The sequence below is a fragment of the Chlamydotis macqueenii genome, chromosome 5, assembly GCF_036417535.1.
Source record: "Chlamydotis macqueenii isolate bChlMac1 chromosome 5, bChlMac1.mat, whole genome shotgun sequence".
NCBI lineage: Eukaryota > Metazoa > Chordata > Aves > Otidiformes > Otididae > Chlamydotis > Chlamydotis macqueenii.
Genome location: NC_141560.1, coordinates 60,504,622 through 60,516,860, shown reverse-complemented (window position 1 = coordinate 60,516,860; position 12,239 = coordinate 60,504,622). Strand labels below are relative to the sequence as shown.

General features: G+C 42.0%; 1 protein-coding gene across 6 annotated transcripts in view; it reads right to left on the bottom strand.

Moving 5' to 3' along the window:
- Positions 1-11,909, bottom strand: part of AMPD3 (adenosine monophosphate deaminase 3) — a 38,043-nt gene extending 26,134 nt beyond the window's left edge. For 5 of the 6 annotated variants that reach the window (XR_015258620.1, XR_015258621.1, XM_086748182.1 and 2 more), the window contains exons 1-5: positions 11,229-11,336; positions 7,757-7,982; positions 5,085-5,280; positions 4,490-4,655; positions 785-1,004 (exon numbers count right to left, since the gene is read on the bottom strand). Coding sequence is in view for 4 of the 6 variants with exons in the window: in XM_086748182.1 (XP_086604308.1) it covers positions 785-1,004; positions 4,490-4,655; positions 5,085-5,280; positions 7,757-7,982; positions 11,229-11,250 (830 nt within the window). In the remaining 2 variants the exon portion in view is untranslated. Of the gene's footprint in view, positions 1-784; positions 1,005-4,489; positions 4,656-5,084; positions 5,281-7,756; positions 7,983-11,228; positions 11,337-11,771 lie in introns of those variants that run through there. The other variant, XM_086748183.1, reaches the window with a different exon arrangement.
- Positions 11,910-12,239: the final 330 nt, after the last annotated feature.

Below are 12,239 nucleotides of genomic sequence, written 5' to 3'. Positions count from 1 at the left end.
AACAGTCCAGGCTCCTGCTTTGTTCCATCCAAGGGTGGATTCTTTTCCTTTACTAGTCTTGAGGCCATGAGAAACCTTGATGCTTCCAGTCCTCAGCTGGAAAGCAAACTTAAACACTGGATGCACACATAACTTCTTGCTTTGTCCTGAGTGTGTCAGTGACTGTACTAGAGTTGTTCTATTTCTGGTTTTTTTTAGAGATTTCCCAAGAGTTTGATGGTTCTGGAAAATCTCAGACCTATTTTTTTTTTTGTGTGCATGCATGGATCAGTTTCGCAGCACAGAAGCAGTTAATTCACATCTGGAACAAATCAGACCGAGTATTTACGTTGCTGAGCTGTTCTGTACGCTCCACATATGCAGGGTTTCTCTTCATGCAGTGAGAGCAGAACAGACATGAAGGAACCTCAAATTCAGCCTAAGTCAAAACAAAATAAAAAAGGTGAGGTTCAAGTTTCAGTTCCCATACCTCAAGAACCTTAGGTCAGACTTGACTTGATTGGGAACATTTGGCCAATTTCTTGCTTTTCTGTTAACGGCTTCTCATTTTGCCATGGTTGATGCAAAGAAACTAAAGAAATTAAATATAGCCATATGTGGAGTGGGGTTTTTTTTACTTTTGAGTTTTTCTGTGATGCATTAATGCTTGAGAAGGGCAAAACCAAAACATTATTGTAGAATGAGTACACTGAAGAATTAAATATCACAAAAGTGAGAAGTATTAAACTAAAGGTAACCAGCAGCCTGAACGGACAAAAAAAGGAAAGAAAAAAGAGAAACATACGTTGGACCATCTGCAATTAGAGCAAGAACATGGCTCAGGTCAAGGGTATAGGTCTCCAGGTCAGGATATGGCAGACTCCGAGGCTCATTTTGTTCCATCATTTCTTTGTTATCATAAACAAAGGGAATGCCACCTTTTATCTTGATAACATAATCCAAGTTGTCCGGAGCATCATCAAGATTGTAGGGATCTTCATTTTCTTCTGGGGGTGAATGGAAATCTGAAAATAAATTTACTTTACATTTAGAAGAAATAACTTACACGAAAGGCAAAATAATTACAGAAAGGACTTTCTGCTTCTATAATGTTTAACTTCTAACAGATCTTAATACTTTCATTAAAATAACATTTTCAGTTACTATAAAAGATTTGTAGTAACAACACAGCTTTATTCTGACAGGCTTTAATTGCAGTCCCTCTCTAAGATAAGTGCCTACCTTAACTCAAGTATTATACATTGTTAGAACCAATGTATAAATAGATTTAATACTATTCTTTATTGATGTATGGTAGCACAAGTTTCAAAGTAAGTTTCCAGAAGTATTTTAATTAGGATGGTTGAAAGTACAGTTGAGATTTTTGAACAACAAAACAGTTGTTGACTTCACACCCATCTTCATTATTTTTTCACCTTCTGACTCAATGTAGTAATTTTGGAAATTTGTATTTAAGCACACAGTAATGCATCTGTTCTCATACTGAAACATCAGTCAGAAAAGAACAGGCTGTGCGCCTTACTTCTTCACCTCTGCCCTTCTCATAATCCAATGAGCTAAACAAGTGCATATATACACCAGGACTCTCCTCTTTCTCTTAACCATTAATGAGTATACTTCACTCATATTTAAAACTCAGTGCTTCTCACTTTGACAAGCAGTGGTCGGTTTGCAGGTTTTTCGGGAGTTTGGTTGGTTTTGTTGTGTTTCGATTGGAGGGGGGTTTTTTCTGTTTTGTTGGGTTTTTTGTTTGTGTTTTGGTTTTGTGCGTTGGTTGGTTAGTTGGTTTTTTTGGTGGTTTGTTGTTTTGTTTTGGTTTTTTTTTAATAAAATTCCTTATTTTTATGTTTACTTGCTCTTGAATAGAACAAAGAAGTGCAGAAGCCAGAGACAGTGCAACACAACTCTAGTTTTCCCATTGGCCTTCTGATCATGATCAAAATCAGGAAGTACCAGAAGCACAGTTGGGATTTGTTCAATAGTTTTGTAATTCCTTTAAAAAAAAAAAAAAATCACTTTTTTTTTTTTTTCTCCCAAGAATCAGGTAAACACAGCTACTTCTGGGAGATTCAGCTTATGCGAACACTCAAACATTATCACTCATGCCAGTGAATGTTCATCACTTCTTTTACGGTAACTTATTTTATGCTAGTAGCATTAGTAAGAATCTCGACTACATTTATGTCAACTGAACTACATTCTTGGACTCAGTCTTATCACTAAGATTTCTTCTTTTACCTCTTTAGTTAAGCCATGACAGAAAAGTAATTATCCAGTCCTTGTATTCACCTATAGCATATGAATGTATGTTATAAACTGATACCATTCTGTTCTTGTTTTGGGGGGGGGGGGGGGGGGGGGGAGGGGCCGGGACGGGGGGCTAAGGTGGTAGCTTCTGTAGGAAACTGCTAGAAGTTGCTCCTCTTTTGTTCAGTGGACTTGGCCGGGCCTAGGGCGGACCTGCTGCTGGCCAAGGCAGAGCCACTTGGTAGCAGAATGTCCCATGATAATGCCTCTGCGATAACATATTTAAGAAGGGAAAAACAGGAAAAAAAAGAGAAGGAGAAGAAGATGTGAAGCAGCTGAGCAGGGGCAGAGAGGGGGAGGTGCAAGCCTCTTGGGCCTTGCAGGCCTCACCCTCTGGCCTCCTGCCGGGCAGCCACCTGGGCCCAACTCAGCCCAGCCCAGCTGCAAGAAGTGGAGAGGAGATGAGAAGTGAATAAGATGTAAAAAGGATCCTGAGAGGCATCTGCTTGCCTTTTGTGAGGAATAGCTGCAGATGCCAAGGTCAGTTCAGAAGGAGGGGGAGGAGTAATGTGGATCCTGGCCAAGATTCCCCTGCAGCCTGTGGTGATGACCATGGTGAAGCAGGTTGTCCCCCTGCAGCCCATGGAGGGGCAGAGATCCACCTGCAGTCCGTGGAGGACCCCACACTGGGGCAGGTGGAGGCCTGAAGGAGGCTGTGGCCTGTGGAGGGCCTGCTGGGGCAGATGTTCTGGAGGGACTGCACCCCATGGAAGAGATGACCCATGCCAGAGCAGTTTCACAAAGGACTGTGGCCCGTGGGAGGGACCCCACGATGGAGCAGGGGAGGAATGTGAGGAGTTCTTCCCCTGACGACAAAGTAGCAGTATGAAACAACGCGTGATGAACTGACTGTGACCCCCGTTCCCTCTTCCTCCCTGTGCCACTCGTGGCGGGGAAGGTGGTAGAGATAATGTTAAGCCCAGGAAGAGGGAGGGGTGGGGGAGGTTATCTTGTTCTCTGTCTCATTCTCCTGCTAGTTTTAGAAATAAATGAGTATTTTTCCCTAAGTCAAGTCTGTTTTGCCTGTGACGGTAACTTTAAGAATTTCTCCCCGTCCTGATTTCAAACCTTGAGCCGTTTTTCTTATATCATTTCCCCCTATTCTCTCGGAGGGTGGGGGGAGTGAGAGAGAGACTGCATAGTCTGGTCCCAATTGGGGCTGAACTATGACAGTTATTTTGGCACCCAACGTGGGGCATGAGGAATTTGAGATAAGGATTGAGTTTAATTGGGAGCGGTAATGGGCAAAACAGGGATTGAACTCGATAAAAGAGCTCCTGTAAAAAAGTTATTAACCTAATAATAGCTTGAAAATATCTCCCTGGCAGTTGTTCCAAAATATCTTTCCTGTCTTGAATATTAGTCTGCTGTCCTCTTTACACTCTTTCCATATAACAAATGCTTGAAAATGTTAATTCACCCTCTTTTAACCACTAAGCTAGAGGGTAATTCATTTAAAATGTCATTTTATGGGTGAGAATATAGTGCCAACAATATGGACACATCTATAGTGGCACATCTGTACAGACTAAAGATTGCTCCTCACAGGGTAATCCAAAAACTGCTTATGCATTAAACTGTTTACAAAGTTTTCAAGACACAGCCCACTTAAGTAACTAATATCACTTGTGACATATATAGCGAAGAATATGTTCAACCTAATAAGCCTTGTTGAAAGATCAGAGTTTATTAACTCAGGCAGAATGTCGAACAAATATGACTATACAGATATCAGTCGTGATCTGGTAAGTGTACCATGCCTGTGAAGTTACTGACTCAGGGCTTCCTAACTGGCATGCCTGTATCATGCTTCAATTTACAGTGTAGATGAGCTCATAATCTCTTTTATTTCAGCATGCCAAGGTCAGGAGGAATGACTTTTCACTTTAAACTATACCAATATATCTTTTTCCTGGAGGAACACAAGTGTACTACTTACCATCTGACTTGACAAAAAAATTAAGAACCTAGTATGGGTTTTTTTAGCTTTTGACAGCTTCAAAGTTTCAGATTAGATACAGGACTTATAACAGGTCTATCAGTGATTCTCCACCACTTACTAACAGAATAAGTTACAGAGGCAAAGACACTCAGAAGACATCATCACAAAAATCCAACTTACCTGCTGTAATAGTAGTGCATGGGTTTAATTCTATATTTTAAAAAGAACAAGGATATTCACCTGGATACACCTCATCTTCAATCTTCCATTTTTCATCTTGCATGCTACACAAGTACTGAGATGTTGTTCTGGGGAAGCGATGGTAGGCAAGACGTGAATACTTTTCTCGAATGAGAAGAGCTTTCACCAGGCTCTTGGCAGCTTGTTCATAATCATCAACTGTAACCTGAAAGGAAAGCCTGGATAAATACTGACAAAAGTAAACCAGCAGTTTTAGCAACAAACTGCATCCACATCAGCAACAAGGACACTGAATTTCTAGAAATCTAAGTGTATGTGGCATCTTACCCAGTGTCTCAGGAAACCATTAACAGAAGTGAGAGTCCAAATATAACGCACAAAACAAACACACAATATTTTCTCCTACCACATATTACCCATGTATTTAATATCTGATTATGTTTTTATCTATTCAATTTATTTTTTATGATAAAAAGTATAGAACGACCTGACCTTGACTTTAACTGTTTTACAAATCAATGTGTTCACAAACCAATTTACAGTTTCTTGCAGAGAGCCATAATATACTGGCACTTCACACTTTATATACATTAGCTGCTTGTGATTTGGGGGAAAAAAAACCATGGTTTCTTACCCCTGCACAGTAGTCCCCACTAATTGAAACTCTCTGAAATTCTGGTACATCATATGGCACTTGGACTGGCAGAAAAGCACTTGGAAGAACTGGCGTTGCAGGAGACAGAACAGGGTTGGACGATGGTGCTTTCCATTCCTGAGATGGAATTTGTAATGACAAAGACTGGGATCGAATCATCTTGAAACTTTTCTTCCTAGGAATCCATGGTATAAAGCATAAAATAAGCCATGGTATAAAATATTAAATACACTGGAAAACTGGTAACAGCAAAGAAATCATGCCTAAGAAATTTTACAAATGAAATCTCTCATACCACAGGAAAAATACTGGTCATGAAATATTTGTGCTTTTAGTTTTTCTATTGACGTTTCACACAATACATGCTACACACAATTGCACTTACCTTCCACACGAATACAATATGCCATAATTTATTTACAATCACTGTAAGATGCCCTAAGGTTTTTCTTGTTTCACTTCTTAGAGATTCAGTTTCAGCAAGTTGCTGCACAGAAGAAAGATGTGATCACTGCGCTTACTTTGGTAGGACTAGATTCTTAGATATCGGTAGCATCAGAATTTACAAAGTATCAGACAGAAACAAGTGCATGTTACATACGGTAAGTTGTTACAAGTTATCATGCCATTACATACTTTTCATTCTTCCCAAAACATGCAGGATTTAAAAACTCATCTAGTTGTCAGACAAGACTATGCATCAAAATTTCATATACAGTCATTCAGTTAAACTTGTAAGAAAAAGGATGACCACATAGTTATTCCTTAGACAGTGTTTGATGAGACTTGAGAAAAAGGCTAATGTTCCTTATCAGAGTAATAATATAGCATGGTTTTGATACACAAGTCCATTCCTCCCCTCAGGGCACTAAATGGCTAACCCCCATAGATTTAAAAAAAAACTTTCGCCCTTTCTCACCAAAATGGTGATATATGTATACTTTAGTCTGTATTTTTCAGTGAAGTAACTGTAATACCTCAAATGAAATTTTGGAATATCTCTATAAGATTAATTAATTTTCCTTACTCCTTTTAAATGTTTTTAAATATATTTTAAATATTCATATAATACATAAATACAATGTTGTACACTACCTGTGATCACTTTCTTTTGCACTGTGGAAACACTCCCTCATTTTATAAACTAGATGCCAAAATCTAAAGTGTTAGTAAGAACAACCAAGAAATAAAAAGGAATACTGGAATACTCTCTGGAAGTTGCATATTACTTCTGTGACATTCTGAGGAATCAGAGCATGCAGTGCTGGTACAATTAATACCCTATGACCACATTCCATCCTCTCTTAAGTACTTGTAGCCACCTTTGAAATCAGTATGAAATTCCTGAAAGGCAGTGCTGGATCAACTGCAACTGAAAACAACAGGAAGTTTTACTCAAGTTAACTATCCATGAAGTACACTTCAGTCCTGTAGAATAGGGATGAATACTTGTTCTGTTCCCACATGTAAACAACATACATATCCCACTTCCCACAGCTAAACTTGTGCAAAACTTGAGGTACAGCTGGACAGAACATATTTCTATAAGACAATTTCCCAAATAAAAGTGAAACTTATTGAAATAAAGAGAGAGAGAAAAGATATACCAAATAGTTGTTCGAACAAAAACATCTAGTTTTCCTTTCTGTGCTTGTTTATATCTATGACATATGGCAACTGAGAAACCCACTTGCACAATTCAAAACCAAGTCTCAGCCTGTATCATCAGCATGTCATACCTTACTTTAACTAAATTAACTCTTCTCCCTTCTGTTCCACAAACATGATGCCAAGCATTGCCCAACTGATTGTCTGCAGCTAACCAGGTACATGTGTTTAGCTATCACTTTCAAAGGCTTCCTTGTTTGCCTGCTTTTTGATGAGTCTGTACACATCCAAGCCATGTGGTGAGCTCACAGGACTCTAGGAAATAGTCTAGCCGGTCCACTGAAGTTAAGATACTGGAAGAGCCTGTTATCAGGGTAAGGCTACCTCTCTCACAGGAGAGGGAAAATCATAAACAAAATCAAGTTTGGCTTTATTAGATTCATAGGCAAACCAAAGGTATTATATATATTTTTTAACAAAACTCAAAATGTGCACTTTTAAGGCTGATAGTGGTTAGATTTTATCTCTGAGTTAAAGAAACCTATGAATAATCTCATTATGCTAATACCACTTTTCACCTTCTCCCTCGATGTTAAATATCAAATCTTTGCTTTCTTCTATTTTTACAGAGACTAAAAGAAGTATCACACCACTGTAATTTTCTCTGTGTTAAAATTTGCCATTTCTCGGAATTAAACTTTCCACCCTGCTTTATTCTAGTGTTTCTTTTTCTGACTCTTTTTACATTAAAAAGTCTTAGAGTTGTGTTCACTTTTACCCAGCTATGCTGTTTGTTAAACTTGCATAAGCAATACTTAAGCTATTGCTGGAAATGCAGCTGAGACCACCTCACCAATCCAAGCTCCCTAGGGCCCAACCTTCTGCATAGCACAGAAAGACATCACGTAGGTGCCCTTGGTACCTGCTGTTAACCTTTCTCCTGAAGTAATAAAAGGCAGAATGTTATTTGCCAGATATTTCAATACTTACTCAAACTAATTTAAAAAACTATTTTTCACTAAGAAAGCAACTACTGAACAAACCTTTTAGCTGTTTCCACAGACTGTTGTTCTGCGAGTTCCTTCTGCAGTTCCCTTTCCTTGGCCTCTTTCTGCCCAATAGGGCAGTCTTCAGGCACAGTGAACAACGACAAGGCATCTTTGCTGTCTTCTTCTTGGAGGACTTTAGCAAATACCTTCTCTGCTAGAAGTCGCACATGCTCATCAACCTCAGAGATGTTCAGCTTTGGAAACTGTCTGGGCATCTCAGCTAATAAAGAAGACAGTTGACAAAGTTATAGCTCCAAGTAGAATAAAGATAGATGAGAGACTGGGTTTTTTTTCCTGTGGTACATCTGTCAAAATTAAGACCTTAGAGCAAAAGCAGAATAAAGTACACAGAACTTAAACTGGTATACAGCACACAAGAACCACAGGTATCCATTAAGCATCTTTACTTGTGAAGCCATGCCAATTTGTGAATTAGGAACTTCTTGGTATACTCATGAAAATTCCTAAGATATGTATGTACAGATTTGCCAGTAGATTCCACTTTCTTGCATAATCAGATAGACTATTATTTGCAACACAATTTATATTTAGCTGTATGTACTTGCATTGAACTTGGAAATCACCTTCACTCAGTTGCCTGCCTTCTTCCCTGCTCAGTGACTTCAAATCAATTTTAGAGCCATAACCAAGTTAGAAAAGAAGGTTACACTGTTCTACCTCACCTCATCCTTTCCACAAATAAAATGGTTGCAAAATAGGAGCAAATATGGTGTAGTTAACACGGTGACTTTTTTTTTTTCCATTTGTTTCCAGTAGTTCATATCCTGCTTTTGAATTGTATGTGGTAAGCAGATAGGATATGGACTTCAGCTTCTACTTGGCATTTAAATATTATTTTTCTAAAAAAATCTGGTTTATATTTTGAATGTCTATTTAAGTAACCTTTCATCACAAAATATATCCATTTTGTTACAGCAGCACTACTGAAAATATCTTTAGTGTTTCTTCTGTCATTTCAAGGCTTTTTTAATATTTCGTTCTCATACAATCCAAAACATGCATTTTAACCTATCTGGTAGCATTCTGGAGAGGAAAAAAAAAAAAAGTTACAGTGCTTGTAAGCTACTGACCAGTGTTATTTATTATGTACTATACAGCTTTCTAAATGCCTTCAGTATGATTCAGTATGATGAAATTGTAACAAATAAGATTAAATTCTTATTACGTAAGTTAAAAATAGCAATGAACGTGTCACAACAAATCATAGAACCATAGAATGGTTAGGGTTGGAAGGGACCTTCAAAGGTCATCTAGCCCAACCCGCCTGCAAGGAGCAGGGACATCCCCAACGAGATCAGGTTGCTCAGAGCCTCATCCAGCCTGGCCTTGAACGTTTCCAGGGATGGGGCTTCCACCACCTCTCTGGGCAACCTGTTCCAGTGTTCTATAACGCACATTGTAAAAAATGTTTTCCTAATATCTAATCTAAATCTATCCCCCTCTATTTTAAAACCATTACTTCTTGTCCTATCGCAACAGGCCCTACTGAACAGCCTTTCCCCATCTTTCTTGTAGGCCCCCTTGAGGTACTGGAAGACTGCTATAAAGTCTCCCCGGAGCCTTCTCTTCTCCAGGCTGAAATGGATCGAAGTACTGCCAGAATGTGAAGTCTGAGTCCAAAACTGGCATTTCAGAATCCTTTTTGGTTACAAAGATGCAAACATATTTTGTAAGGTGGTGTTCATTTAAATAATTATATATGCTGAAAGTCAGCATGAAGCATGGCAGTTTTTAACCATCCAGGCACAACTTATCAGGGCTCCCATTACAGTATTTCTGTAGGCATGCTGCAAGTTTCACATGTTGATATGTGATACTTTTGATACGTGATCCTGTTGTTTTTGGCCTAAAAGAGTCTAATTAATATCCACCTGTTTTCACAGTTGCTTTGAGAACTTTCACTTTTATTCTAAAAGCAGATATAGTATGAAAAGGTGACAAGAGAAATAATTGGACCATAACATGTCAATTTAGTGATCATCTGTAGATGATAATGGTATTATTTTGCACTCTTATTTTGTAAGAACCAATTCGCAGCTCAGCAGAAAAACATCACGGGTTTTAAAGAACTGTGGATCTGATGCTATGCAGTTTTTCTGCCTGGAGAGTATTTGTTTTGCAATTAGTATTAAGTCTTCACAAAATCAAGTATAACTACAAAACAAACATAAAAATACATACACATTTAGCTGAATGATTCAGTGACAATGCACTACGATGTCATCCAAACTTAGATTTGGTTCTCAATTTCAAACCTCAGTGAAGTCATGGGAGTTTTTCCACTGACCTCAATGAACACAGCTGTCCACAACAGTAACTGCCACACATACAGTTGCCAGAAACAAGGGCCTTTTGGGCCACTTCGGACAGGCAAGAACAGTCTTTATAGTTACCAGACTGGCACTAAGAGTGCCAGCAATACTAGTAAAATGTGGAATGAAAATGTTTCTTCTGCTGCTAAATCAGCAATTAAAAATATTTTCAGTACTAGCTGATTAGGACAGGAAAACAGTTCTATGTTTATCGTTGTGGCTAAGCATTCTCCTAATATAAATGAACTTTTTCTTAGAGAACTGCAATCAGAAACAGAAATGCAGTACGAAATACATTGCATGAGAAATACAGTATTTTAAATCATAATAATAAAATAGTGAAGGGTCAGAATGTGTGGATACAAATATGATCCTTTACTGAGACCAAAGGGGTTTTTTTTTTCCTTTCTTACACAACCTGATCTACAGCACAAAACATTCTGAAAGGTATGTTCATCCACATTACTGCTAGCTTATGTCACTGAAATTAGCTTAATAAACCTAAAATAGTCATGAGGCACCTCATGGAACACTCATGCAAGCTGTGCCATTCCGAACTGAAAGAGGGATGAGGATCTTGTATCCAGTATCCTTCTATAGAAGTGCTGTCCTTTACTCAAGGTGAGCTACTGGGAGAGCGACAACCAGAAACCCTCATGGGATGGAGAGGGGGTATGAATGCCATCCAGCAACAAGCAAATGCTCCTTTCCCAAATATCTCTCACAGAAAGGCTGCTTTGGGTATTATTTGGTTCTTCACCTTTGGGGGGGGGGGGGGGGAGAATTGTATTTCTCCTGAAACCTGCTCCATAAAAAAAAAAAAAAGATGGAATGATTATTTAAAAAGCAACTATTGATCAGGAATTTAATATACGTAACGAGTACACGCCATTAAAACATAAATAACCGCCGCCTCCGAACCCCCACGGACGGGCAGCCGGAGCGCAGGGAGCCGCATCTTGCCGCCGCGAGCAGGTGGAGCCGGGCCGGGCGCGGGGCCCAGCCCGCCGGCGCTCCCCCCACAGGAGCCCTGGACACGGCCGTCCACGACTCGTCCCCGCCGAGGTAGCGGACAAGGTCACCATCGCCCCGGGCCAGCGTGGCACAGCGCTGCCTCCTGCCTCGGGACTTACCTAGCGCCCCGGGGAAAGCCATGCTGGGGCAGGGCCGGGGCAGGCCCCGGCACTGGCGCTCCCGCCAGCTGGAAAGACTCTGTCAGAAGCTGCCAGCGGAGAAAGGAGCTGCTCCCGCCACCTGTCCCCTCTGCCGCATTCACCCTCCGGACGGCCGGCCGACCGACCAACCGGCCGGCCGCCCACCCGCCCCGGTACCGCAGTGCTGCACCGCCCCTTCCCCGGCCCTTTATGGCCGCCGCAGCCCCCGGGCGGAGGAGCCCGCTTGCCGCGCCCCTGGCCTCACAGGGGCGGCCAACTGCCTCCTGGGCGGCGGCCGGAGAGGCGGCCTGGTGGGGGTCCGGAGCAGGTGGTGGGGCGGGGGGCAGGCGGAAGGCGGGCGCGGGGCCGGGCTAAAAGCCAGCTCCAGGGGTGACCGCCGATTCCCTGTCCCGCGAGTCCGGCGGGTAGAGAGAAGGCTGCCCTGCCCAACCTCGGCGCAGGGGACCGTTAACGGTCGCCCTGACGGGGCGGGGCGAGGAGGAACGCGCGCCCTGTCCGTACCTCTCTGAGGAGACTTCTGTCTTCAACCCTCCTGGCGGAGGTTGTGTCTGTCGGGAGGAGGCAGCGGCTCCGGGCACTGTCCGGTGCCGCTCGTCCCGCGGCTGTACCTGTGGCGACGGGAGTGACGGAGCACGAGCGGCACCTCTCCCTCGGGGCTGTGGCCTCAGTGGGAGCCTGGGCATCCAAGGGAAGCCTTCCGCCCCCGCGCCGCAACGGCCCCTTCCCCTTCGGAGGCTCCGAGACAGAAGTCGCGCTGTCACATGGCGCCTCGCCGGCGGGGAAGAGAGCTACCCGGAGCGCGGAGCGCTGACCCGGCCCGGCCCCGGCCCACCTCAGCCCGCCTGATCTCGCCTTAGCGGACGGGTGGCCAGCGCGGAGCGCCTTGTGAGTGCCGCCTTGCAAGTGTTTCTTTCAAAACTTCTCCTCCAAAAGCGCTTTAATGTAGAAAACTTTAGTTCGAGACCAGAA